At 43.8% G+C, this 25,707-nt stretch overlaps 1 protein-coding gene across 3 annotated transcripts in view; it reads right to left on the bottom strand.

The window, feature by feature from the left end:
- LOC118374644 (electrogenic sodium bicarbonate cotransporter 1-like) overlaps window positions 1-25,707 on the bottom strand; it is a 165,089-nt gene that overhangs the window by 130,970 nt on the left and 8,412 nt on the right. For all 3 annotated transcript variants that reach the window (XM_052460801.1, XM_052460800.1, XM_052460802.1), the window contains exon 2: window positions 15,172-15,332. In XM_052460801.1, coding sequence (XP_052316761.1) covers window positions 15,172-15,332 — 161 coding nt within the window. The remainder of the gene's footprint in view (window positions 1-15,171; window positions 15,333-25,707) is intronic.

Below are 25,707 nucleotides of genomic sequence, written 5' to 3'. Positions count from 1 at the left end.
ACACATGTGTTCTATTCAATACCTGTTGGTGTACCACCACCCAACACATGTGTTCTATTCAATACCTGTTGATGTTATATTCTATTCAATACCTGTTGGTGTACCACCACCCAACACATTGAGGATGTTATATTCAATACCTGTTGGTGTACCACCACCCAACACATTGAGGATGTTATATTCATTCAATACCTGTTGGTGTACCACCACCCAACACATGTGTTCTATTCAATACCTGTTGGTGTACCACCACCCAACACATGTGTTCTATTCAATACCTGTTGGTGTACCACCACCCTGTTGGTGTAACACATGTGTTCTATTCAATACCTGTTGGTGTACCACCACCCAACACATGTGTTCTATTCAATACCTGTTGGTGTACCACCACCCAACACATGTGTTCTATTCAATACCTGTTGGTGTACCACCACCCAACACATGTGTTCTATTCAAAACCTGTTGGTGTACCACCACCCAACACATGTGTTCTATTCAATACCTGTTGGTGTACCACCACCCAACACATTGAGGATGTTCTATTCAATACCTGTTGGTGTACCACCACCCAACACATGTGTTCTATTCAATACCTGTTGGTGTACCACCACCCAACACATGTGTTCTATTCAATACCTGTTGGTGTACCACCACCCAACACATGTATTCTATTCAATACCTGTTGGTGTACCACCACCCAACACATGTATTCTATTCAATACCTGTTGGTGTACCACCACCCAACACATGTATTCTATTCAATACCTGTTGGTGTACCACCACCCAACACATGTGTTCTATTCAATACCTGTTGGTGTACCACCACCCAACACATTGAGGGTTTTCTATTCAATACCTGTTGGTGTACCACCACCCAACACATGTGTTCTATTCAATACCTGTTGGTGTACCACCACCCAACACACACATTGAGGGTTTTGTATTTCAATACCTGTTGGTGTACCACCACCCAACACATTGAGGGTGTTCTATTCAATACCTGTTGGTGTACCACCACCCAACACATGTGTTCTATTCAATACCTGTTGGTGTACCACCACCCAACACATGTGTTCTATTCAATACCTGTTGGTGTACCACCACCCAACACATTGAGGGTGTGTTCTATTCAATACCTGTTGGTGTACCACCACCCAACACATGTGTTCTATTCAATACCTGTTGGTGTACCACCACCCAACACATGTGTTCTATTCAATACCTGTTGGTGTACCACCACCCAACACATTGAGGATGTTCTATTCAATACCTGTTGGTGTACCACCACCCAACACATGTGTTCTATTCAATACCTGTTGGTGTACCACCACCCAACACATGTGTTCTATTCAATACCTGTTGGTGTACCACCACCCAACACATTGAGGATGTTATATTCAATACCTGTTGGTGTACCACCACCCAACACATGTGTTCTATTCAATACCTGTTGGTGTACCACCACCCAACACATTGAGGATGTTATATTCAATACCTGTTGGTGTACCACCACCCAACACATGTATTCTATTCAATACCTGTTGGTGTACCACCACCCAACACATTGACCTGTTGGTGTACCACCACCCAACACATGTTCTATTCAATACCTGTTGGTGTACCACCACCCAACACATGTGTTCTATTCAATACCTGTTGGTGTACCACCACCCAACACATGTGTTCTATTCAATACCTGTTGGTGTACCACCACCCAACACATGTGTTCTATTCAATACCTGTTGGTGTACCACCACCCAACACATTCAGTGTTCTATTCAATACCTGTTGGTGTACCACCACCCAACACATGTGTTCTATTCAATACCTGTTGGTGTACCACCACCCAACACATTGAGGGTGTTCTATTCAATACCTGTTGGTGTACCACCACCCAACACATGTGTTCTATTCAATACCTGTTGGTGTACCACCACCCAACACATGTGTTCTATTCAATACCTGTTGGTGTACCACCACCCAACACATTGAGGGTGTTCTATTCAATACCTGTTGGTGTACCACCACCCAACACATGTGTTCTATTCAATACCTGTTGGTGTACCACCACCCAACACATGTGTTCTATTCAATACCTGTTGGTGTACCACCACCCAACACATTGAGGGTGTTCTATTCAATACCTGTTGGTGTACCACCACCCAACACATGTGTTCTATTCAATACCTGTTGGTGTACCACCACCCAACACATGTGTTCTATTCAATACACCACCACCCAACACATTGAGGATGTTCTATTCAATACCTGTTGGTGTACCACCACCCAACACATGTGTTCTATTCAATACCTGTTGGTGTACCACCACCCAACACATGTGTTCTATTCAATACCTGTTGGTGTACCACCACCCAACACATTGAGGATGTTGTTGGTGTACCACCACCCAACACATGTGTTCTATTCAATACCTGTTGGTGTACCACCACCAAACACATGTGTTCTATTCAATACCTGTTGGTGTACCACCACCCAACACATGTGTTCTATTCAATACCTGTTGGTGTACCACCACCCAACACATGTATTCTATTCAATACCTGTTGGTGTACCACCACCCAACACATGTGTTCTATTCAATACCTGTTGGTGTACCACCACCCAACACATGTATTCTATTCAATACCTGTTGGTGTACCACCACCCAACACATGTGTTCTATTCAATACCTGTTGGTGTACCACCACCCAACACATTGAGGGTTTTCTATTCAATACCTGTTGGTGTACCACCACCCAACACATGTGTTCTATTCAATACCTGTTGGTGTACCACCACCCAACACATGTGTTCTATTCAATACCTGTTGGTGTACCACCACCCAACACATGTATTCTATTCAATACCTGTTGGTGTACCACCACCCAACACATGTGTTCTATTCAATACCTGTTGGTGTACCACCACCCAACACATGTGTTCTATTCAATACCTGTTGGTGTACCACCACCCAACACATGTGTTCTATTCAATACCTGTTGGTGTACCACCACCCAACACATGTGTTCTATTCAATACCTGTTGGTGTACCACCACCCAACACATGTGTTCTATTCAATACCTGTTGGTGTACCACCACCCAACACATGTGTTCTATTCAATACCTGTTGGTGTACCACCACCCAACACATGTGTTCTATTCAATACCTGTTGGTGTACCACCACCCAACACATTGTGTTCTATTCAATACCTGTTGGTGTACCACCACCCAACTATTCAATACCTGTTGTTCTACCACCCAACACATGTGTTCTATTCAATACCTGTTGGTGTACCACCACCCAACACATGTGTTCTATTCAATACCTGTTGGTGTACCACCACCCAACACATTGAGGGTGTTCTATTCAATACCTGTTGGTGTACCACCACCCAACACATGTGTTCTATTCAATACCTGTTGGTGTACCACCACCCAACACATGTGTTCTATTCAATACCTGTTGGTGTACCACCACCCAACACATTGAGGGTGTTCTATTCAATACCTGTTGGTGTACCACCACCCAACACATGTGTTCTATTCAATACCTGTTGGTGTACCACCACCCAACACATTGAGGATGTTATATTCAATACCTGTTGGTGTACCACCACCCAACACATGTGTTCTATTCATTGTTGGTGTACCACCACCCAACACATGTATTCTATTCAATACCTGTTGGTGTACCACCACCCAACACATTGAGGATGTTATATTCAATACCTGTTGGTGTACCACCACCCAACACATGTGTTCTATTCAATACCTGTTGGTGTACCACCACCCAACACATGTGTTCTATTCAATACCTGTTGGTGTACCACCACCCAACACATTGAGGGTGTTCTATTCAATACCTGTTGGTGTACCACCACCCAACACATGTATTCTATTCAATACCTGTTGGTGTACCACCACCCAACACATGTATTCTATTCAATACCTGTTGGTGTACCACCACCCAACACATGTATTCTATTCAATACCTGTTGGTGTACCACCACCCAACACATGTGTTCTATTCAATACCTGTTGGTGTACCACCACCCAACACATTGAGGGTGTTCTATTCAATACCTGTTGGTGTACCACCACCCAACACATGTATTCTATTCAATACCTGTTGGTGTACCACCACCCAACACATGTATTCTATTCAATACCTGTTGGTGTACCACCACCCAACACATGTGTTCTATTCAATACCTGTTGGTGTACCACCACCCAACACATTGAGGGTGTTCTATTCAATACCTGTTGGTGTACCACCACCCAACACATGTGTTCTATTCAATACCTGTTGGTGTACCACCACCCAACACATGTGTTCTATTCAATACCTGTTGGTGTACCACCACCCAACACATTGAGGGTGTTCTATTCAATACCTGTTGGTGTACCACCACCCAACACATGTATTCTATTCAATACCTGTTGGTGTACCACCACCCAACACATGTATTCTATTCAATACCTGTTGGTGTACCACCACCCAACACATGTGTTCTATTCAATACCTGTTGGTGTACCACCACCCATCACATGTATTCTATTCAATACCTGTTGGTGTACCACCACCCAACACATGTGTTCTATTCAATACCTGTTGGTGTACCACCACCCAACACATGTATTCTATTCAATACCTGTTGGTGTACCACCACCCAACACATGTATTCTATTCAATACCTGTTGGTGTACCACCACCCAACACATGTGTTCTATTCAATACCTGTTGGTGTACCACCACCCAACACATGTGTTCTATTCAATACCTGTTGGTGTACCACCACCCAACACATGTATTCTATTCAATACCTGTTGGTGTACCACCACCCAACACATGTGTTCTATTCAATACCTGTTGGTGTACCACCACCCAACACATGTGTTCTATTCAATACCTGTTGGTGTACCACCACCCAACACATGTGTTCTATTCAATACCTGTTGGTGTACCACCACCCAACACATGTATTCTATTCAATACCTGTTGGTGTACCACCACCCAACACATTGAGGGTGTTCTATTCAATACCTGTTGGTGTACCACCACCCAACACATGTATTCTATTCAATACCTGTTGGTGTACCACCACCCAACACATGTGTTCTATTCAATACCTGTTGGTGTACCACCACCCAACACATGTGTTCTATTCAAATACCTGTTGGTGTACCACCACCCAACACATTGAGGGTGTTCTATTCAATACCTGTTGTTGTACCACCACCCAACACATTGAGGGTGTTCTATTCAATACCTGTTGGTGTACCACCACCCAACACATGTGTTCTATTCAATACCTGTTGGTGTACCACCACCCAACACATGTGTTCTATTCAATACCTGTTGGTGTACCACCACCCAACACATTGAGGGTGTTCTATTCAATACCTGTTGGTGTACCACCACCCAACACATGTGTTCTATTCAATACCTGTTGGTGTACCACCACCCATCACATGTATTCTATTCAATACCTGTTGGTGTACCACCACCCAACACATGTGTTCTATTCAATACCTGTTGGTGTACCACCACCCAACACATGTATTCTATTCAATACCTGTTGGTGTACCACCACCCAACACATGTATTCTATTCAATACCTGTTGGTGTACCACCACCCAACACATGTGTTCTATTCAATACCTGTTGGTGTACCACCACCCAACACATGTGTTCTATTCAATACCTGTTGGTGTACCACCACCCAACACATGTATTCTATTCAATACCTGTTGGTGTACCACCACCCAACACATGTGTTCTATTCAATACCTGTTGGTGTACCACCACCCAACACATGTATTCTATTCAATACCTGTTGGTGTACCACCACCCAACACATGTGTTCTATTCAATACCTGTTGGTGTACCACCACCCAACACATGTATTCTATTCAATACCTGTTGGTGTACCACCACCCAACACATTGAGGGTGTTCTATTCAATACCTGTTGGTGTACCACCACCCAACACATGTATTCTATTCAATACCTGTTGGTGTACCACCACCCAACACATGTGTTCTATTCAATACCTGTTGGTGTACCACCACCCAACACATGTGTTCTATTCAATACCTGTTGGTGTACCACCACCCAACACATTGAGGGTGTTCTATTCAATACCTGTTGTTGTACCACCACCCAACACATTGAGGGTGTTCTATTCAATACCTGTTGGTGTACCACCACCCAACACATGTGTTCTATTCAATACCTGTTGGTGTACCACCACCCAACACATTGAGGGTGTTCTATTCAATACCTGTTGGTGTACCACCACCCAACACATGTGTTCTATTCAATACCTGTTGGTGTACCACCACCCAACACATTGAGGATGTTCTATTCAATACCTGTTGGTGTACCACCACCCAACACATTGAGGATGTTCTATTCAATACCTGTTGGTGTACCACCACCCAACACATTGAGGATGTTCTATTCAATACCTGTTGGTGTACCACCACCCAACACATGTGTTCTATTCAATACCTGTTGGTGTACCACCACCCAACACATGTATTCTATTCAATACCTGTTGGTGTACCACCACCCAACACATTGAGGATGTTCTATTCAATACCTGTTGGTGTACCACCACCCAACACATTGAGGATGTTCTATTCAATACCTGTTGGTGTACCACCACCCAACACATGTGTTCTATTCAATACCTGTTGGTGTACCACCACCCAACACATGTGTTCTATTCAATACCTGTTGGTGTACCACCACCCAACACATTGAGGATGTTCTATTCAATACCTGTTGGTGTACCACCACCCAACACATGTGTTCTATTCAATACCTGTTGGTGTACCACCACCCAACACATGTATTCTATTCAATACCTGTTGGTGTACCACCACCCAACACATTGAGGATGTTCTATTCAATACCTGTTGGTGTACCACCACCCAACACATTGAGGATGTTCTATTCAATACCTGTTGGTGTACCACCACCCAACACATGTGTTCTATTCAATACCTGTTGGTGTACCACCACCCAACACATGTGTTCTATTCAATACCTGTTGGTGTACCACCACCCAACACATTGAGGATGTTCTATTCAATACCTGTTGGTGTACCACCACCCAACACATGTGTTCTATTCAATACCTGTTGGTGTACCACCACCCAACACATGTATTCTATTCAATACCTGTTGGTGTACCACCACCCAACACATTGAGGATGTTATATTCAATACCTGTTGGTGTACCACCACCCAACACATTGAGGATGTTATATTCAATACCTGTTGGTGTACCACCACCCAACACATTGAGGATGTTATATTCAATACCTGTTGGTGTACCACCACCCAACACATGTGTTCTATTCAATACCTGTTGGTGTACCACCACCCAACACATGTGTTCTATTCAATACCTGTTGGTGTACCACCACCCAACACATGTGTTCTATTCAATACCTGTTGGTGTACCACCACCCAACACATGTGTTCTATTCAATACCTGTTGGTGTACCACCACCCAACACATGTGTTCTATTCAATACCTGTTGGTGTACCACCACCCAACACATGTGTTCTATTCAATACCTGTTGGTGTACCACCACCCAACACATGTGTTCTATTCAATACCTGTTGGTGTACCACCACCCAACACATGTGTTCTATTCAATACCTGTTGGTGTACCACCACCCAACACATGTATTCTATTCAATACCTGTTGGTGTACCACCACCCAACACATGTATTCTATTCAATACCTGTTGGTGTACCACCACCCAACACATGTATTCTATTCAATACCTGTTGGTGTACCACCACCCAACACATGTATTCTATTCAATACCTGTTGGTGTACCACCACCCAACACATGTATTCTATTCAATACCTGTTGGTGTACCACCACCCAACACATTGAGGATGTTATATTCAATATTGTTGGTGTACCACCACCCAACACATTGAGGATGTTATATTCAATACCTGTTGGTGTACCACCACCCAACACATTGAGGATGTTATATTCAATACCTGTTGGTGTACCACCACCCAACACATGTGTTCTATTCAATACCTGTTGGTGTACCACCACCCAACACATGTGTTCTATTCAATACCTGTTGGTGTACCACCACCCAACACATGTGTACTATTCAATACCTGTTGGTGTACCACCACCCAACACATGTGTTCTATTCAATACCTGTTGGTGTACCACCACCCAACACATGTGTTCTATTCAATACCTGTTGGTGTACCACCACCCAACACATGTGTTCTATTCAATACCTGTTGGTGTACCACCACCCAACACATGTGTTCTATTCAATACCTGTTGGTGTACCACCACCCAACACATGTGTTCTATTCAATACCTGTTGGTGTACCACCACCCAACACATGTATTCTATTCAATACCTGTTGGTGTACCACCACCCAACACATGTATTCTATTCAATACCTGTTGGTGTACCACCACCCAACACATGTATTCTATTCAATACCTGTTGGTGTACCACCACCCAACACATGTATTCTATTCAATACCTGTTGGTGTACCACCACCCAACACATGTATTCTATTCAATACCTGTTGGTGTACCACCACCCAACACATTGAGGATGTTATATTCAATACCTGTTGGTGTACCACCACCCAACACATTGAGGATGTTATATTCAATACCTGTTGGTGTACCACCACCCAACACATTGAGGATGTTATATTCAATACCTGTTGGTGTACCACCACCCAACACATGTGTTCTATTCAATACCTGTTGGTGTACCACCACCCAACACATGTGTTCTATTCAATACCTGTTGGTGTACCACCACCCAACACATGTGTTCTATTCAATACCTGTTGGTGTACCACCACCCAACACATGTGTTCTATTCAATACCTGTTGGTGTACCACCACCCAACACATGTGTTCTATTCAATACCTGTTGGTGTACCACCACCCAACACATGTGTTCTATTCAATACCTGTTGGTGTACCACCACCCAACACATGTGTTCTATTCAATACCTGTTGGTGTACCACCACCCAACACATGTGTTCTATTCAATACCTGTTGGTGTACCACCACCCAACACATGTATTCTATTCAATACCTGTTGGTGTACCACCACCCAACACATGTATTCTATTCAATACCTGTTGGTGTACCACCACCCAACACATGTATTCTATTCAATACCTGTTGGTGTACCACCACCCAACACATTGAGGGTGTTCTATTCAATACCTGTTGGTGTACCACCACCCAACACATGTGTTCTATTCAATACCTGTTGGTGTACCACCACCCAACACATTGAGGGTGTTCTATTCAATACCTGTTGGTGTACCACCACCCAACACATGTGTTCTATTCAATACCTGTTGGTGTACCACCACCCAACACATTGAGGATGTTCTATTCAATACCTGTTGGTGTACCACCACCCAACACATGTGTTCTATTCAATACCTGTTGGTGTACCACCACCCAACACATGTGTTCTATTCAATACCTGTTGGTGTACCACCACCCAACACATTGAGGATGTTCTATTCAATACCTGTTGGTGTACCACCACCCAACACATGTATTCTATTCAATACCTGTTGGTGTACCACCACCCAACACATGTATTCTATTCAATACCTGTTGGTGTACCACCACCCAACACATGTATTCTATTCAATACCTGTTGGTGTACCACCACCCAACACATTGAGGGTGTTCTATTCAATACCTGTTGGTGTACCACCACCCAACACATGTGTTCTATTCAATACCTGTTGGTGTACCACCACCCAACACATTGAGGGTGTTCTATTCAATACCTGTTGGTGTACCACCACCCAACACATGTGTTCTATTCAATACCTGTTGGTGTACCACCACCCAACACATTGAGGATGTTCTATTCAATACCTGTTGGTGTACCACCACCCAACACATGTGTTCTATTCAATACCTGTTGGTGTACCACCACCCAACACATGTGTTCTATTCAATACCTGTTGGTGTACCACCACCCAACACATTGAGGATGTTCTATTCAATACCTGTTGGTGTACCACCACCCAACACATGTGTTCTATTCAATACCTGTTGGTGTACCACCACCCAACACATGTGTTCTATTCAATACCTGTTGGTGTACCACCACCCAACACATGTGTTCTATTCAATACCTGTTGGTGTACCACCACCCAACACATGTGTTCTATTCAATACCTGTTGGTGTACCACCACCCAACACATTGAGGGTGTTCTATTCAATACCTGTTGGTGTACCACCACCCAACACATGTGTTCTATTCAATACCTGTTGGTGTACCACCACCCAACACATTGAGGGTGTTCTATTCAATACCTGTTGGTGTACCACCACCCAACGTGTATATAGCCTCATTATTATTATTTTTTTACTTAAATTTATGTTGTAAATATTTTCTTAACTCTATTTTCTTAAAACTGCATTGTTGGTTAAGGGCTTGTAAGTCAGCATTTCACGGTAAGTTCTACACCTGTTGTATTCAGCGCATGTGACAATTTTTTATTTTGATTTGACTTTCTTGATGAGAAATGCCTTGTCCTATCTTAAGAGCAAATTGGAAGGCCTGTTCCATGTCCCTGGTTTGATTTCATAGATTAGAAATACCTTGTCCTATTTAAGGTCGAAAATGGAAGGCCAGTTTTCAGTCCCTGGTGCTACATGAGAGTGTCTTGCCACGGAATCTCCTCACAGCTCAGTGGGTCAGAATCCTGAACAAGGTTAGCAGTCCCAGGCTCTTCAGATAGCTGGCCTCCTAGCAGGGACCGGATCCCCTCACACAGCGCAGCACACAGCATTACTGCACATAAATCAATTAAAGTGATATATCTTCCTCTCCATCTCATCTCATCCCCTCCTCCTCCCCTCCGTCCAGAGCCAACGGGCCAATGAGATGGGAGGGAAAAGAAGGATGAGACATAGCGAAGAGAGATATGAGGTGAAGGGAAAGGAAGGGATCATCATTAAGGAGGAGATTGTAAATGGCATTCCTCTTCCCTCCCTCCCTCCCTCCCTCCATCTACCCCCCTTCCTCCCATCCCTCCACCCCTTCCCTCCATCCCTCTACCCCCTCCCTCCATCCCTACACCCCCCTCCCTCCACCCCCCTCCCTCCATTCCTCTACCCCCTCCCTCCATTCCTCCGCCTCCATCCCCCATCCCTCCACCCCCTCCCTCCATCCCTCTACCCCCTCCCTCCATCCCTCTGCCCCCTCCCCCCTCCCTCCATTCCTCTAACCCCTCCCTCCCTCCATTCCTCTACCCCTCCCTCCATTCCTCTACCCCCTCCCTCCATTCCTCCGCCTCCATCCCCCATCCCTCCACCCCCTCCCCCATCCCTCCACCCCCTCCCTCCATCCCTCTGCCCCCTCCCCCTCCCTCCATTCCTCTAACCCCTCCCTCCCTCCATTCCTCTACCCCCTCCCTCCATTCCTCAACCTCCATCCCTCCACCCCCCCTCCATTCCTACACCCCCTCCCTCCATTCCTCCACCTCCATCCCTCCACCCCCTCCCTCCATTCCTCAACCTCCATCCCTCCACCCCCTCCCTCCATTCCTACACCCCCTCCCTCCATTCCTCAACCTCCATCCCTCCACCCCCTCCCTCCATTCCTACACCCCCTCCCTCCATTCCTCCACCTCCATCCCCCATCCCTCCACCCCCTCCCTCCATCCCCCTCCATCCCTCTACACCCTCCCTCCATTCCTACACCCCCTCCCTCCATCCACCCCCCTCCCTCCATTCCTCTACCCCCTCCCTCCATTCCTCCACCTCCATCCCCATCCCTCCACCCCTCCCTCCATCCCACTCCATCCCTCTTCCCCCTCCCTCCATTCCTCCACCTCCATCCCCCATCCCTCCACCCCCTCCCTCCATCCCTCTCCATCCCTCTACACCCTCCCTCCATTCCTACACCCCCTCCCTCCATCCACCCCCCTCCCTCCATTCCTCTACCCCCTCCCTCCATTCCTCAACCTCCATCCCTCCACCCCCTCCCTCCATTCCTACACCCCCTCCCTCCATTCCTCTACCCCCTCCCTCCATTCCTCCACCTCCATCCCCCATCCCTCCACCCCCTCCCTCCATCCCCCTCCATCCCTCTACACCCTCCCTCCATTCCTACACCCCCTCCCTCCATCCACCCCCTCCCTCCATTCCTCTACCCCCTCCCTCCATTCCTCCACCTCCATCCCCCATCCCTCCACCCCTCCCTCCATCCCACTCCATCCCTCTTCCCCCTCCCTCCACCCTCCTCCCTCCACCCTCCTCCCTCCATCCCACTCCATCCCTCCACCCCCTCCCTCCCTCCACCCCACTCCCTCCATCACCCCCTCCATTCTCACATTGTACTTCAAACTCAACCATCAAAGTCAAGTCTTTAACATGTACAGTATATTCAGGCATGTGTTTTGGGCACTTGCTCTTGTACAGTAAATGTATTGGTATTTACGCTTTACCCTCTAGGAAGTCTTGTAGACAACATTACTAAGCATGGTTTCAATGTAACTAGACTGACCCTGTGCTTGTGGCCTCAGGGTTAGGGTTATTCAGGGAAGAGGGGGAAGCTCTTTGCTGTGCTGAACAGAAGCACTCAGCGGTGAACCTGCTCTGCTATAGTGGCCAAGCTGAAAGAACATCACTAAACTGAGCTAGATATATCACAAAGAACAGGCCCAGTGGAAACAAGTCAATGGACTGCTGCCTGAAGCATCCATGGGCATATCATTTATAGAACAGACATGGTTATTGAAACCATTTGAACAACTATCAACCTAAGATATAATTGCTCACCACTTTCAAGTATACCTCCTTTCAGTGTTCTGTAAAGCACCTGGACAGTCAAATAGTAAGTCCCTATTTGTGGTCCTCTGTAGCACAGTTGGTAGAGCGTGGCTCTTGCAACGCCAGGATAGAGGGTTCAATTCTTGGGAATACCCATACATAAGCAACATATGCACGCATGACTGTAAGTCACTTTGGGATAAAGGTATCTGTTAAATTGCATATATTATTATTGTATAGTGTATATGGAGTAGAACTGGGCTGGAGTAAGTCACTAAACTGTATACGGACTAGAACTGGACTGGAATAAGTCACTAAACTGTATACGGCCTAGAACTGGACTGGAATAGGTCACTAAACTGTATACGGACTAGGACTGGGCTGGAGTAAGTCACTAAACTGTATACGGACTAGAACTGGACTGGAATAAGTCACTAAACTGTATATGGACTAGAACTGGACTGGAGTAAGTCACTAAACTGTATATGGACTAGAACTGGACTGGAATAAGTCACTAAATTGTATATGGACTAGAACTGGACTGGAATAAGTCACTAAATTGTATACGGACTAGAACTGGGATAAGTCACTAAATTGTATACGGACTAGAACTGGGATAAGTCACTAAACTGTATACGGACTAGAACTGGGCTGGAATAAGTCACTAAACTGTATACGGACTAGAACTGGGCTGGAATAAGTCACTAAACTGTATACGGACTAGAACTGGGCTGGAGTAGAAGTCATAATGTAGTAAAGGTCTGGTCAGTCATCATGTAGTAAAGGTCTGGTCAGTGTATGGTCAGTCATAATGTAGTAAGGTCTGGTCAGTCATAATGTAGTAAACGTCTGGTCAGTGTATGGTCAGTCATAATGTTGTAAAGGTCTGGTCAGTCATAATGTAGTAAATGTCTGGTCAGTCATAGTGTAGTAAAGGTCTGGTCAGTGATAATATGGTCAGTCATAATGTAGTAAAGGTCTGTTCAGTCATAATGTAGTAAAGGTCTGGTCAGTGTATGGTCAGTCATAATGTAGTAAAGGTCTGGTCAATGATAATATGGTCAATCATAATGTAGTAAAGGTCTGGTCAGTGTATGGTCAGTCATAATGTAGTAAAGGTCTGGTAAGTGATAATATGGTCAGTCATAATGTAGTAAAGGTCTGGTCAGTGTATGGTCAGTCATAATGTAGTAAAGGTCTGGTCAGTCATAATGAAGTAAAGGTCTGGTCAGTGAAAATATGGTCAGTCATAATGTAGTAAAGGTCTGTTCAGTCATAATGTATTAAAGGTCTGGTCAGTCATAATGTAGTAAAGGTCTGGTCAGTGTATGGTCAGTCATAATGTAGTAAAGATCTGGTCAGTGATAATATGGTCAATCATAATGTAGTAAATGTCTGGTCAGTGTATGGTCAGTAATAATGTAGTAATGGTATGGTCAGTCATAATGTAGTAAAGGTCTGGTCAGTGTATGGTCAGTCACAATGTAGGAAAGGTCTGGTCAGTGTATGGTCAGTCATAATGTAGTAAATGTCTGGTCAGTCATAGTGTAGTAAAGGTCTGGTCAGTGTATGGTCAGTAATAATGTAGTAATGGTATGGTCAGTCATAATGTAGTAAATGTCTGGTCAGTCATAATGTAGTAAAGGTCTGGTCAGTGTATGGTCAGTCATAATGTAGTAAAGATCTGGTCAGTGATAATATGGTCAATCATAATGTAGTAAAGGTCTGGTCAGTGTATGGTCAGTAATAATGTAGTAATGGTATGGTCAGTCATAATGTAGTAAAGGTCTGGTCAGTGTATGGTCAGTCATAATGTAGGAAAGATCTGGTCAGTGATAATATGGTCAGTCAATGTAGTGAAGGTCTGGTCAGTATTATTATGGTCAATCATAATGTAGTAAAGGTCTGGTCAGTCATAATGTAATAAAGGTCTGGTCAGTGTATGGTCAGTCATAATGAAGTAAAGGTCTGGTCAGTCATGATGTATTAAAGGTCTGGTCAGTGATAATATGGTCAATCATAATGTAGTAAATGTCTGGTCAGTCATAATGTAGTAAAGGTCTGGTCAGCGTATGGTCAGTCATAATGTAGTAAATGTCTGGTCAGTCATAGTGTAGTAAAGGTCTGGTCAGTGTATGGTCAGTCATAATGTAGTAAACGTCTGGTCAGTGTATGGTCAGTCATAATGAAGTAAAGGTCTGGTCAGTCATAATGAAGTAAAGGTCTGGTCAGTCATAATGTACTAAAGGTCTGGTCAGTCATAATGTAGTAAAGGTCTGGTCAGTCATAATGTAGTCAGTCATAATGTAGTACATGCGTTTTCTTACCAACGACCTGTGGCAGCGTGAAGGCCTCCAGTTCCAGCATGATGGTTCCTTTCTCGATGCAAGTCCGGAGCTCCATCAGGCTGTGGAGCGACAGCGTGGCCACGTGGGGTTTACTCCAACGCTCTCCTCCCTTCTCCACCTTCTCCTCAAACTTGATCCACCTGGGGGGGACATGACAGGTTTCACCATTCATATACCTTGTTATATTACACCATCTTCATATACCAAGCATGTAACAGTGCAAGATGTCGGTAGAGCAATATTACAAGCTAAACAGTTTATTAAAGGCATCTTAATAACTTCTACGAGATCAGTGTCCCCCCTGCGGGATGGTTGAGCTAACGTAAGCTAATGTGATTAGCATGAGGTTGTAAGTAACAAGAACATTTCCCAGGACATAGACATATCTGATATGGACAGAAAGCTTAAATTCTTGTTAATCTAACTGCACTGTCTAATTTACAGTAGCTATTACAGTGAAATAATCCATGCTATTGTTTGAGGGGAGCGCACAGTTATGAACTTGAAAATGTATTAATAAACCAATTAAGCACATTTGGGCAGTCTTGATACAACATTTTGAACAGATATGCAATGGGTCATTGGATCAGTCTAAAACTTTGCACATGCACTGCTGCCATCTAGTGGCCAAAATATAAGTTGTGCCTGGGCTGGAATAATACATAATTTAATTTTACCTTTATTTAACCAGGCAAGTCAGTTAAGAACATATTCCTATTTTCAATGACGGCCTGGGAACAGTGGGTTAACTGCCCGTTCAGGGGCAGAATGACAGATTTGTACCTTGTCAGCTCGGGGGTTTGAACTCGCAACCTTCCGGTTACTAGTCCAACGCTCTAACCACTGGGCTATGCTGCCACCCCATAATGGCCTTTCTCTTGCATTTCAAAGATGATGATACAAAACAAACAGAAAAAGACATGTTTTCTTTGTATTATTTTCTATCAGATCTAATGTCTTATATTCATTTCACATTTCCACAAACTTAAAAGTTTTTCCTTTCAAATGGTATCAAGAATATGCATATCCTTTCAAGAGTGTTTTAACAATGCATCGTTCCTACAACGGCTGAAGATGTAACATGCATTTCCCAAAACGGCACGCAGAGGCAACGTTCCCCATGTCCATCATCGAGTCATATGTTGATACTGATAGATTCTAAAAAGACCCAGTGCATTGGGCTTCTGGTTTCAAATGTGAAGTATTCCACAATGTCGCCAACGGATCAGCTCTGAGTAATATATGATTATCTAACACTGCTAATAGCCATTTTGAGGCAGATTTTTCTATTAATGCTTCAATAACGCACTGAATCACAGATTGTGGTTACACATCATGAAATACGGTATATTGAGGCAAAAAGTACATATTCTAGCTTCAGTAGCCTACAATTAGAAAAAATAACTCGATTGAACATAACATGTATTTCAATAGTCCATGATTGAGATCACTTTGAGATATCAGCTGATGTAAGAAGGGCTTTATGAATTAACCCTAACCCATTTGATATATGTAGTCAGTAATTTTGGCGTTCACAGAGAGACAGATAAACATCTTGATTCTATAGACATTTTCATTCTATGGGTGGCAGGTAGGCTAGCGGTTAAGAGTATTGGGCCAAATCAAATCACATTTTATTTGTCACATACACATGGTTAGCAGATGTTAATGCGAGTGTAGCGAAATGCTTGTGCTTCTAGTTCCGACAATGCAGTGATAACCAACAAGTAATCTAACTAACAGTTCCAAAACTACTGTCTTATACACACAAGTGTAAGGTGATAAATAATATGTACATAAAGATATATGAATGAGTGATGGTACAGAGCAGCATAGGCAAGATACAGTAGATGGTATCGAGTACAGTATATACATATGAGATGAGTATGTAAACAAAGTGGCATAGTTTAAAGTGGCTAGTGACACATGTATTACATAAAGATGCAGTAGATGATATAGAGTACAGTATATACATAAACATATGAGATGAATAATGTTGGGTATGTAAACATTATATTAGGTAGCATTGTTTAAAGTGGCTAGTGATATATTTTACATAATTTCCCATCAATTCCCATTATTAAAGTGGCTGGAGTTGAGTCAGTGTGTTGGCAGCAGCCACTCAATGTTAGTGGTGGCTGTTTAACAGTCTGATGGCCTTGAGATAGAAGCTGTTTTTCAGTCTCTCGGTCCCAGCTTTGATGCACCTGTACTGACCTCGCCTTCTGGATGATAGCGGGGTGAACAGGCAGTGGCTCGGGTGATTGTTGTCCTTGATGATCTTTATGGCCTTCCTGTAACATCGGGTGGTGTAGGTGTCCTGGAGGGCAGGTAGTTTGCCCCCGGTGATGCGTTGTGCAGACCTCACTACCCTCTGGAGAGCCTTACGGTTGTGGGCGGAGCAGTTGCCGTACCAGGCGGTGATACAGCCCGCCAGGATGCTCTCGATTGTGCATCTGTAGAAGTTTGTGAGTGCTTTTGGTGACAAGCCAAATTTCTTCAGCCTCCTGAGGTTGAAGAGGCGCTGCTGCGCCTTCTTCACGATGCTGTCTGTGTGGGTGGATCAATTCAGTTTGTCTGTGATGTGTATGCCGAGGAACTTAAAACTTGCTACCCTCTCCACTACTGTTCCATCGATGTGGATAGGGGGGTGTTCCCTCTGCTGTTTCCTGAAGTCCACAATTTACATTTACATTTAAGTAATTTAGCAGACGCTCTTATCCAGAGCGACTTACAAATTGGTGCATACACCTTATGACATCCAGTGGAACAGCCACTTGCATCTAAATCTTTTTTTTTTTTTGTTGGGGGAAGGGGGGGACACAATCATCTCCTTAGTTTTGTTGATGTTGAGTGTGAGGTTATTTTCCTGACACCACACTCCGAGGGCCCTCACCTCCTCCCTGTAGGCCGTCTCATCGTTGTTGGTAATCAAGCCAACCAATGTCGTGTCATCCGCAAACTTGATGATTGAGTTGGAGGCCAGTAACCAAAAGGTTGCTGGTTTGCGTCCCTGAGCCAACTGGGTGAAAAATCTGTCGATGTACCCTTGAGCAAGGTACTTAACCCCAATTGCTCCTGTAAGTCACTCTGGATACGAGCGTCTACTAAAATGTCAAATGTATTAAAAAAATTAGTGGCAATCTTCTGCGAAAGGGCAAAAACACATTAACAATTCACTTAGCTGTTCTATGAGTGGTCTGATGCTGTCAGTAAATAACAAGTGTTTTCAAGTGCAATTTCAGTAACAATGGTTTTGGGAAACAGCTTGGAGGTTTAATCATGCTCCGCGAAGGTTCTAACAATGAACTTAGCCTTAAGCTTAGATTCCATCGCTATGGAAAACCAGGTCCTGGTCCATAACCTTGATCAACACTTTAAATAGGCCAGCTGTAAAGACATTGTAAAAACCAGGCTACTTTTGATCTAACAACACATTGGAAGAATCAAGGAGAAGGAGAGAGTGATTAAATACTATGTTTGATCTCTGAAGTCCACCGGAGAATTACTGTTCTGATCAGAACAGTGGGATGATTAACCCTAACCCTAATTACTGTTGATTAACCCTAACCCTAATTACTGTTAATGAACCCTAACCCTAATTACTGTTGATTAACCCTAACCCTAATTACTGTTGATTAAACCTAACCCTAATTACTGTTGATTAACCCTAACCCCAATTACTGTTGATTAACCCTAACCCTAATTACTGTTAATGAACCCTAACCCTAATTACTGTTGATTAACCCTAACCCCAATTACTGTTGATTAACCCTAACCCTAATTACTGTTAATTAACCCTAACCCTAATTACTGTTGATTAACCCTAACTCTAATAACAGTTGATGAGCTGCACCTGGTGCTGAGCTGAGTGGAAGAGGAACATTGCACATTATAAAACTGTCCTCAATAGAGCCCCACACTGGACGTGTGATAATACCAATAAAACCTAACGGCCAAACAGGGTACCAATCATTTTTCCCCCATTCCTTAATCAATTAGGGGATTGGATTTTAGAAACACTTAAAATTGGCACGACCTGACCTTAGTTATCTTTATTATTTTGGTTAGGTCAGGGTGTGACGAGGGTGGTATGTGTATTTTTTGGCATGTCTAGTGTTTTTTGTATATCTATAGGGTTTTGGTTTGTCTAGGTAAATGTAGGTCTATGGTGGCCTGAATCGGTTCCCAATCAGAGGCAGCTGTTTATCGTTGTCTCTGATTGGGGATCCTATTTAGGTTGCCATATATATTCGGCTCTTTTTTTATTTAAATTATTTTACTTTAGTTTATTTAGTAAATATTTTCTTAACTCTATTTTATTCAAATCAAATTGTATTTGTCACATGCGCCAAATACAACCTTACCATGAAATGCTTAATTACAAGCCCTTAACCAACAATGCAGTTCAATAAATAGAGTTAATAAAATATTTACTAAATAAATTAAAGTAAAAAAAATCTAATCAATCAAAAAGCAACACAAGAAATGTACATAACAATAATGAGGCTATATACAGGGGCTACCGATACTGAGTCAATGTGCGGGGGCATTGGTTAGTCAAGGTAATTGTAAATTGACTTTGCATAGATGATAAACAGCAAGTAGCAGCTGTGTAAAAACAAACTGGGGGGGCAATAATGTACTGGGCCATTTACAGTACCCTCTGTAGCGCCTTACAGTCAGATAGGTCTCAGGTCTCCTCCCTATAGGCTGTCTCATCATTGTCGGTGTCGGTGACTGTTGTGTCATCAGCAAACTCAATGATGGTTTTGGAGTCGTGCTCGGCCATGCAGTCGTGGGTGAACAGGGAGTACAGGAGGGAACTAAGCACGCACCCCTGAGGGGTCCCAGTGTTGAGGATCAGCATGTCAGATGTGTTGTTGCCTACTCCTAACACCTGGGGGTGGACCGTCAGGAAGTCCAGGATACAGTTGCAGAGGGAGGTGTTTAGTCCCTGGGTCTTTAGTTTAGTGATGAGATGTGTGGGCACTATGGTGTTGAACGCTGAGCGGTAATCAATGAACAGCATTCTCACATAGGTGTTCCTTTTGTCCAGGTGAGAAAGGGCCGTGTGGAGTGTGATTGAGATTGTGTCATCTGTGGATCTGTTGGGACAGTAAGCTAACTGGAGAGGGTCTAGGGTTTCTGGCATGATGGTGTTGATGTGAACCATGACCAGCCTTTCAAAGCACTTCATGGCTGCTACGGGGCGGTAATCATTTAGGCAGGTTAGCTTCGCTTTCTTGGGTACAGGGATTACGGTGGTCTGCTTGAAACATGTGGGTATTACAGACTCGGTCAGGGAGAGTTTGAAAATGTCAGTGTAGACACTTGACAGTTGGTCCTTGCCAGTTGGTATCATATAGTGAATATGACTTATATGGTTGGAAGAGGAGACAGTGTTTCCAGTGATGAGCTTGAACTGGGTCTTGGGAGAGGGAGGTTTTTCAGGGAGTTGCCAAAGACCACAGCCAGAATTATAGATGTTGTAGATTCACCAATATTTTGCTCAACTCGGGTGCCTAACGACACACCCTCAGCTCCTGTAATTATGCCTAGTGACACCGTCTCAGATAGTTCAGAGGTGGCCAATCCTGACTTGGGAATTCTTATCACACAACTCGCTCATCAGATAGGACTGTCTAGATCAGCTCAGATTAGGAAGGAAGGTGAGAGGAAGGAGGGTAGAGGGGCACATGCTCAGAGCACCAGCGCAGGCCAGACTGCTATTGACTCCCTGTAAACAACGCTGGGTAGCTACATTGACTCCCTACTCATTCGATCTAAAGCATATCGAAGGGACAAAGAACATTGTGGCTGACGCCCTCAGTAGGGACCCATTTGCCAAGTTAGTTAGTCACAGGTTGATCAGTGAGAACTATGGCAGTCTGCTTGCTGAAGCCGATGCTATAGGGGAAGATGGGAATCAAGATGTGTTTTGCTTGAAGGTCCAGAGTCACATAGTGAAAAAACAAGCTGGGAAAATCTCTGGAAATCAGTCCGACAGCTGTCCTTTAACCTGTGTCTCTGCAGTAGTGAAAGCGATCTGTGAAGTCTATAATTAGTGGGATGTAGCGACTGAAGCTCGAGCGGTTCAGTTAGCGCAGTCTGTGCAACAACTCATATCTCCAGGCCAAGACTCCCTTCCTGCGATGTCTTTCGAGGAGCTTCACCGGAGCCAAGAACTTGATCCTACAATTTCAAGGGCTATCCTGTTTGTCAAACGCAAAAGACGGCCTTCAAGACGAGAGACGGATGGATTTAATTCACAAAGCCTTGCAAACATCAAGCAGTGGGAAAAGCTCAGGGTTCAAGATGGAGTGCTTTACAGGGTGACAAATGACCTTTTGAGCAAACAAAAGACACATCAGTATGTGCTGCCCAAAAGTATGAAGGATAAAGCATTGAGTGGTGTGCATGACCTTGCCTTCTTAATTTGGCAAGGCAACATTTATTCTGGCCCAAGATGGAGCATTATGTGAAGGAGTATGACAAGTGCTGTCGGAGATGCATCCTGGCTATGTCTCCTGAGCCGTCTGCTCGAGCTCGCCTTGAAAGCATCGCTTAACATCGCAAACGCTTATAGAGTTAGTATGTCTCTACCTTTGGAGTTCTGAGGACAACAAGCAGCCCTCAGTGGATGTACAGTGGTTCTTATTTTAAAAGTTAAGAATTTATGGTGCCATTCTGTCATTGCACCACACTACCTTCGAGGGGGAGTTAGAACACTGATCTATCGGTAGTCTAAACTGTGGCAATTAATGGAGGTGTTTTCAGTCTGAGAGTCTCTCCTCTGGCACAAGAGTCCTGCATCAGGCAACAACAACAACTGTCAGTGGTCATGGAGTTGAGATAACTTTTTAAAATTTAAACAGGCAAGTCAGTTAATTTCATATGGCTACAGGGGCAGTATTGAGTAGCTTGGGTGAAAAGGTGTCCACTGTAAACAGACAGCTCCTCAGTCTCAGTTGCTAATATATGCGTAGTATTATTAGTATTGGATAGAACACACTCTAAAGTTTCCAAAATTGTCAAAATATTGTCTGTGAGCATAACAGAACTGACATTGCAGGTGAAACCCTGAGGAAAATCTAAACAGGAAGTGGCTTCTATTTTGAAAACTCCATGTCCCATAGCTTCCCTTTGCTGGATTTAAAGGGATATGAAACAGATTCCTTTTCCTATCGCTTCCTCAAGGTGTCAACAGTCTTCAGACATAGTTTCAGGCTTTTATTTTGAAAAAATGAGCCAGAACGATAACATCGCGTCAAGTGGTCACATGAGTTTTGCTTGCGCAACAGAATTCGGACAGCCATTTCCTTTCCCTCTCCTACTGTGAAAGACATTTACGGTTGATATATTATCGATTATATATTTTAAAAACAACCTGAGGATTGATTATAAAAAAAGTTTGACAAGTTTCTGTGGACATAATGTAAACTATTTGGAATTTTCATCTGCGTTGTCTTGACCGCTCTTTCCTGTGGATTTCTGAACATAACGCGACAAACAAACGGAGGTATTTTGGATATAAAAATCATCTTTATGGAACAAGCGGAACATTTGTTGTGTAAATGGGAGTCTCGTGAGTGAAAACATCCGAAGATCATCAAAGGTAAACTATTAATTTGATTGCTTTTCTGATTTTCGTGACCGACCTACCTGATGCTAAATGTATTTAATGTTTTATCGTGTGATTGATCGAACATTGATCGATAAACTTACACAAGCGCTTTGATTGCTTTCGCTGTAAAGCATAATATCAAAATCTGACACGACAGGTGGATTAACAAAAGGCTAAGCTGTGTTTTCCTATATAGCACTTGTGATTTCATTCATTTATAGTAATATTTATTGTATGTAGCGCTATGCTATTCAGCGGTTGTTGATGACACTTATCCCGATAGGGGGATTGCAGTTATTTACAATGACTGCCTAGGAACAGTGGGTTAACTGCCTTGTTCAGGGGCAGAACGACATGTTTACCATGTCAGCTCAGGGATTTTATCTAGCAACCTTTCGGTTACTGGCCTAACGCTCTAACCACTAGGCTACCTGCCACCTTGGGTAAATACAAGTGGGGGAATTTCATTTGACATGTGGTCTGACGATTTTCCCAAAAATAGGGTTACCTCCCCTCTCAAAAAAAGAAATAAATGATTCTAAATAACAAACTGGCTTTATTTACAAATTAGTAAGAATTTCGCACCCCAAGTTCATGAATGGCCTTTTTCCCTTTATTCAGATTTCAATCACTCATTTTCGGTTATTTGAAACAAAATCATCTCCAAAATATCGCTACTTTTTAACCTGTTAAGCCCACCCGACACGCAGGCGTCTCATCTAGCCAGCTGGAAATGCAAATGCGCTACGCTAAATGCTAATAGCACTCGTTAAAACTCAAACGTTCATTAAACTTAAGCCTACCCCCTACTTTTTCGAACATTCTGTTAAAAATTGCGCAACATTTCAGCATCCTGCTACTCATGCCAGGAATATAGTATATGCATATGATTAGTATGTGTGGATAGAAAACACTCTGAAGTCTCTAAAACTGGTTAAATCGTGTCTGTGGCTATAACACAACGTGTTTAGCAGTAAAAATCCCTCGAAAAACTGTTCTCCAAAAACACAAAAAATATATTACTCCGCCAGTCAATGTATTGTTGAAGACGAACGCAAATACATGAAGCAGTAATGTAAACGCCTACAGCTTCCACACGATGTCGCCATTTCTGGCATTTTGAGCAGACTTAATCCTTGGTTCTATTACGTTTTACCCTTTCCTGTTTCAGTTTGTCAACAGGAAGTTATTAAAATGGCAAAGATGGCCGTTGATTTCCAGACGAGCTGCTATCGAATACAAATCGCCCCGTGATGAATTGTATAGCTAATTAACGTTTATTAATACCTAAAGTTGGTTTAGAAAGTAGTTTGAAGTGTTTTGTAAAAGTATATAGGCACCTTTTGTCATTTTAAAAAGTGACATTGCGTCTTGTAAAGGTGAATATTCCTGGATCAGACCGGTCTTCAGAAAATGACATTTTGGCTATACAATGACGGATTTAATCGGGAAAAGGACCCAATTGTGATGTTTATGGGATATATAGGAGTGCCAAGAAAGAAGCTAGTATCACAGGTAGTATCACATTTTCATTTAATTTCATTACAGTACAACGGTTTGATTTGTTTGATCGTAGCTAGCTACATAGCTAGCTACATAGCCGTCTTTGTATCAAAGATAATTGTGTAGTCTAGAGCGATTTTCTAGGTTAGCTAGCCAGCTATTGTCGTTCTTTTAACACAAAGGTAACGTAATCAACACTGCTAGCTAGCCAGCTAGCCCCCGAATAGCAGCACTGTAGAAACTATTACACTCAACGGAACGACTTGATTAGTGTAGTGTCAACAACGCAGCCACTGCCAGCTAGCCTACAAAGTCAACAAAGCAGCCACTGCCAGCTAGCCTACTTCAGCAGTACTGTATCATTTTAATCATTTTAGTCAATAAGATTCCTGCTACGTAAGCTTAACTTTCTGAACATTCGAGACGTGTAGTCCACTTGTCATTCCAATCTCCTTTGCATTAGCATAGCCTCTTCTGTAGCCTGTCAACTATGTGTCTGTCTATCCCTGTTCTCTCCTCTCTGCACAGACCATACAAACGCTCCACACCGCGTGGCCGCGGCCACCCTAATCTGGTGGTCCCAGCGCGCACGACCCACGTGGAGTTCCAGGTCTCCGGTAGCCTCTGGAACTGCCGATCTGCGGCCAACAAGGCAGAGTTCATCTCAGCCTATGCCTCCCTCCAGTCCCTCGACTTCTTGGCACTGACGGAAACATGGATCACCACAGACAACACTGCTACTCCTACTGCTCTCTCTTCGTCCGCCCACGTGTTCTCGCACACCCCGAGAGCTTCTGGTCAGCGGGGTGGTGGCACCGGGATCCTCATCTCTCCCAAGTGGTCATTCTCTCTTTCTCCCCTTACCCATCTGTCTATCGCCTCCTTTGAATTCCATGCTGTCACAGTTACCAGCCCTTTCAAGCTTAACATCCTTATCATTTATCGCCCTCCAGGTTCCCTCGGAGAGTTCATCAATGAGCTTGATGCCTTGATAAGCTCCTTTCCTGAGGACGGCTCACCTCTCACAGTTCTGGGCGACTTTTAACCTCCCCACGTCTACCTTTGACTCATTCCTCTCTGCCTCCTTCTTTCCACTCCTCTCCTCTTTTGACCTCACCCTCTCACCTTCCCCCCCTACTCACAAGGCAGGCAATACGCTCGACCTCATCTTTACTAGATGCTGTTCTTCCACTAACCTCATTGCAACTCCCCTCCAAGTCTCCGACCACTACCTTGTATCCTTTTCCCTCTCGCTCTCATCCAACACTTCCCACACTGCCCCTACTCGGATGGTATCGCGCCGTCCCAACCTCCGCTCTCTCTCCCCTCAAACCTTCTCCAACCTATCTCCTGATTCTGCCTCCTCAACCCTCCTCTCCTCCCTT

This window comes from Oncorhynchus keta, chromosome 14, assembly GCF_023373465.1.
Source record: "Oncorhynchus keta strain PuntledgeMale-10-30-2019 chromosome 14, Oket_V2, whole genome shotgun sequence".
In the NCBI taxonomy this organism is placed as follows: Eukaryota; Metazoa; Chordata; class Actinopteri; order Salmoniformes; family Salmonidae; genus Oncorhynchus; species Oncorhynchus keta.
Note: the sequence above shows the minus strand (reverse complement) of the source record. Positions and strands in the feature narration are given on the sequence as shown.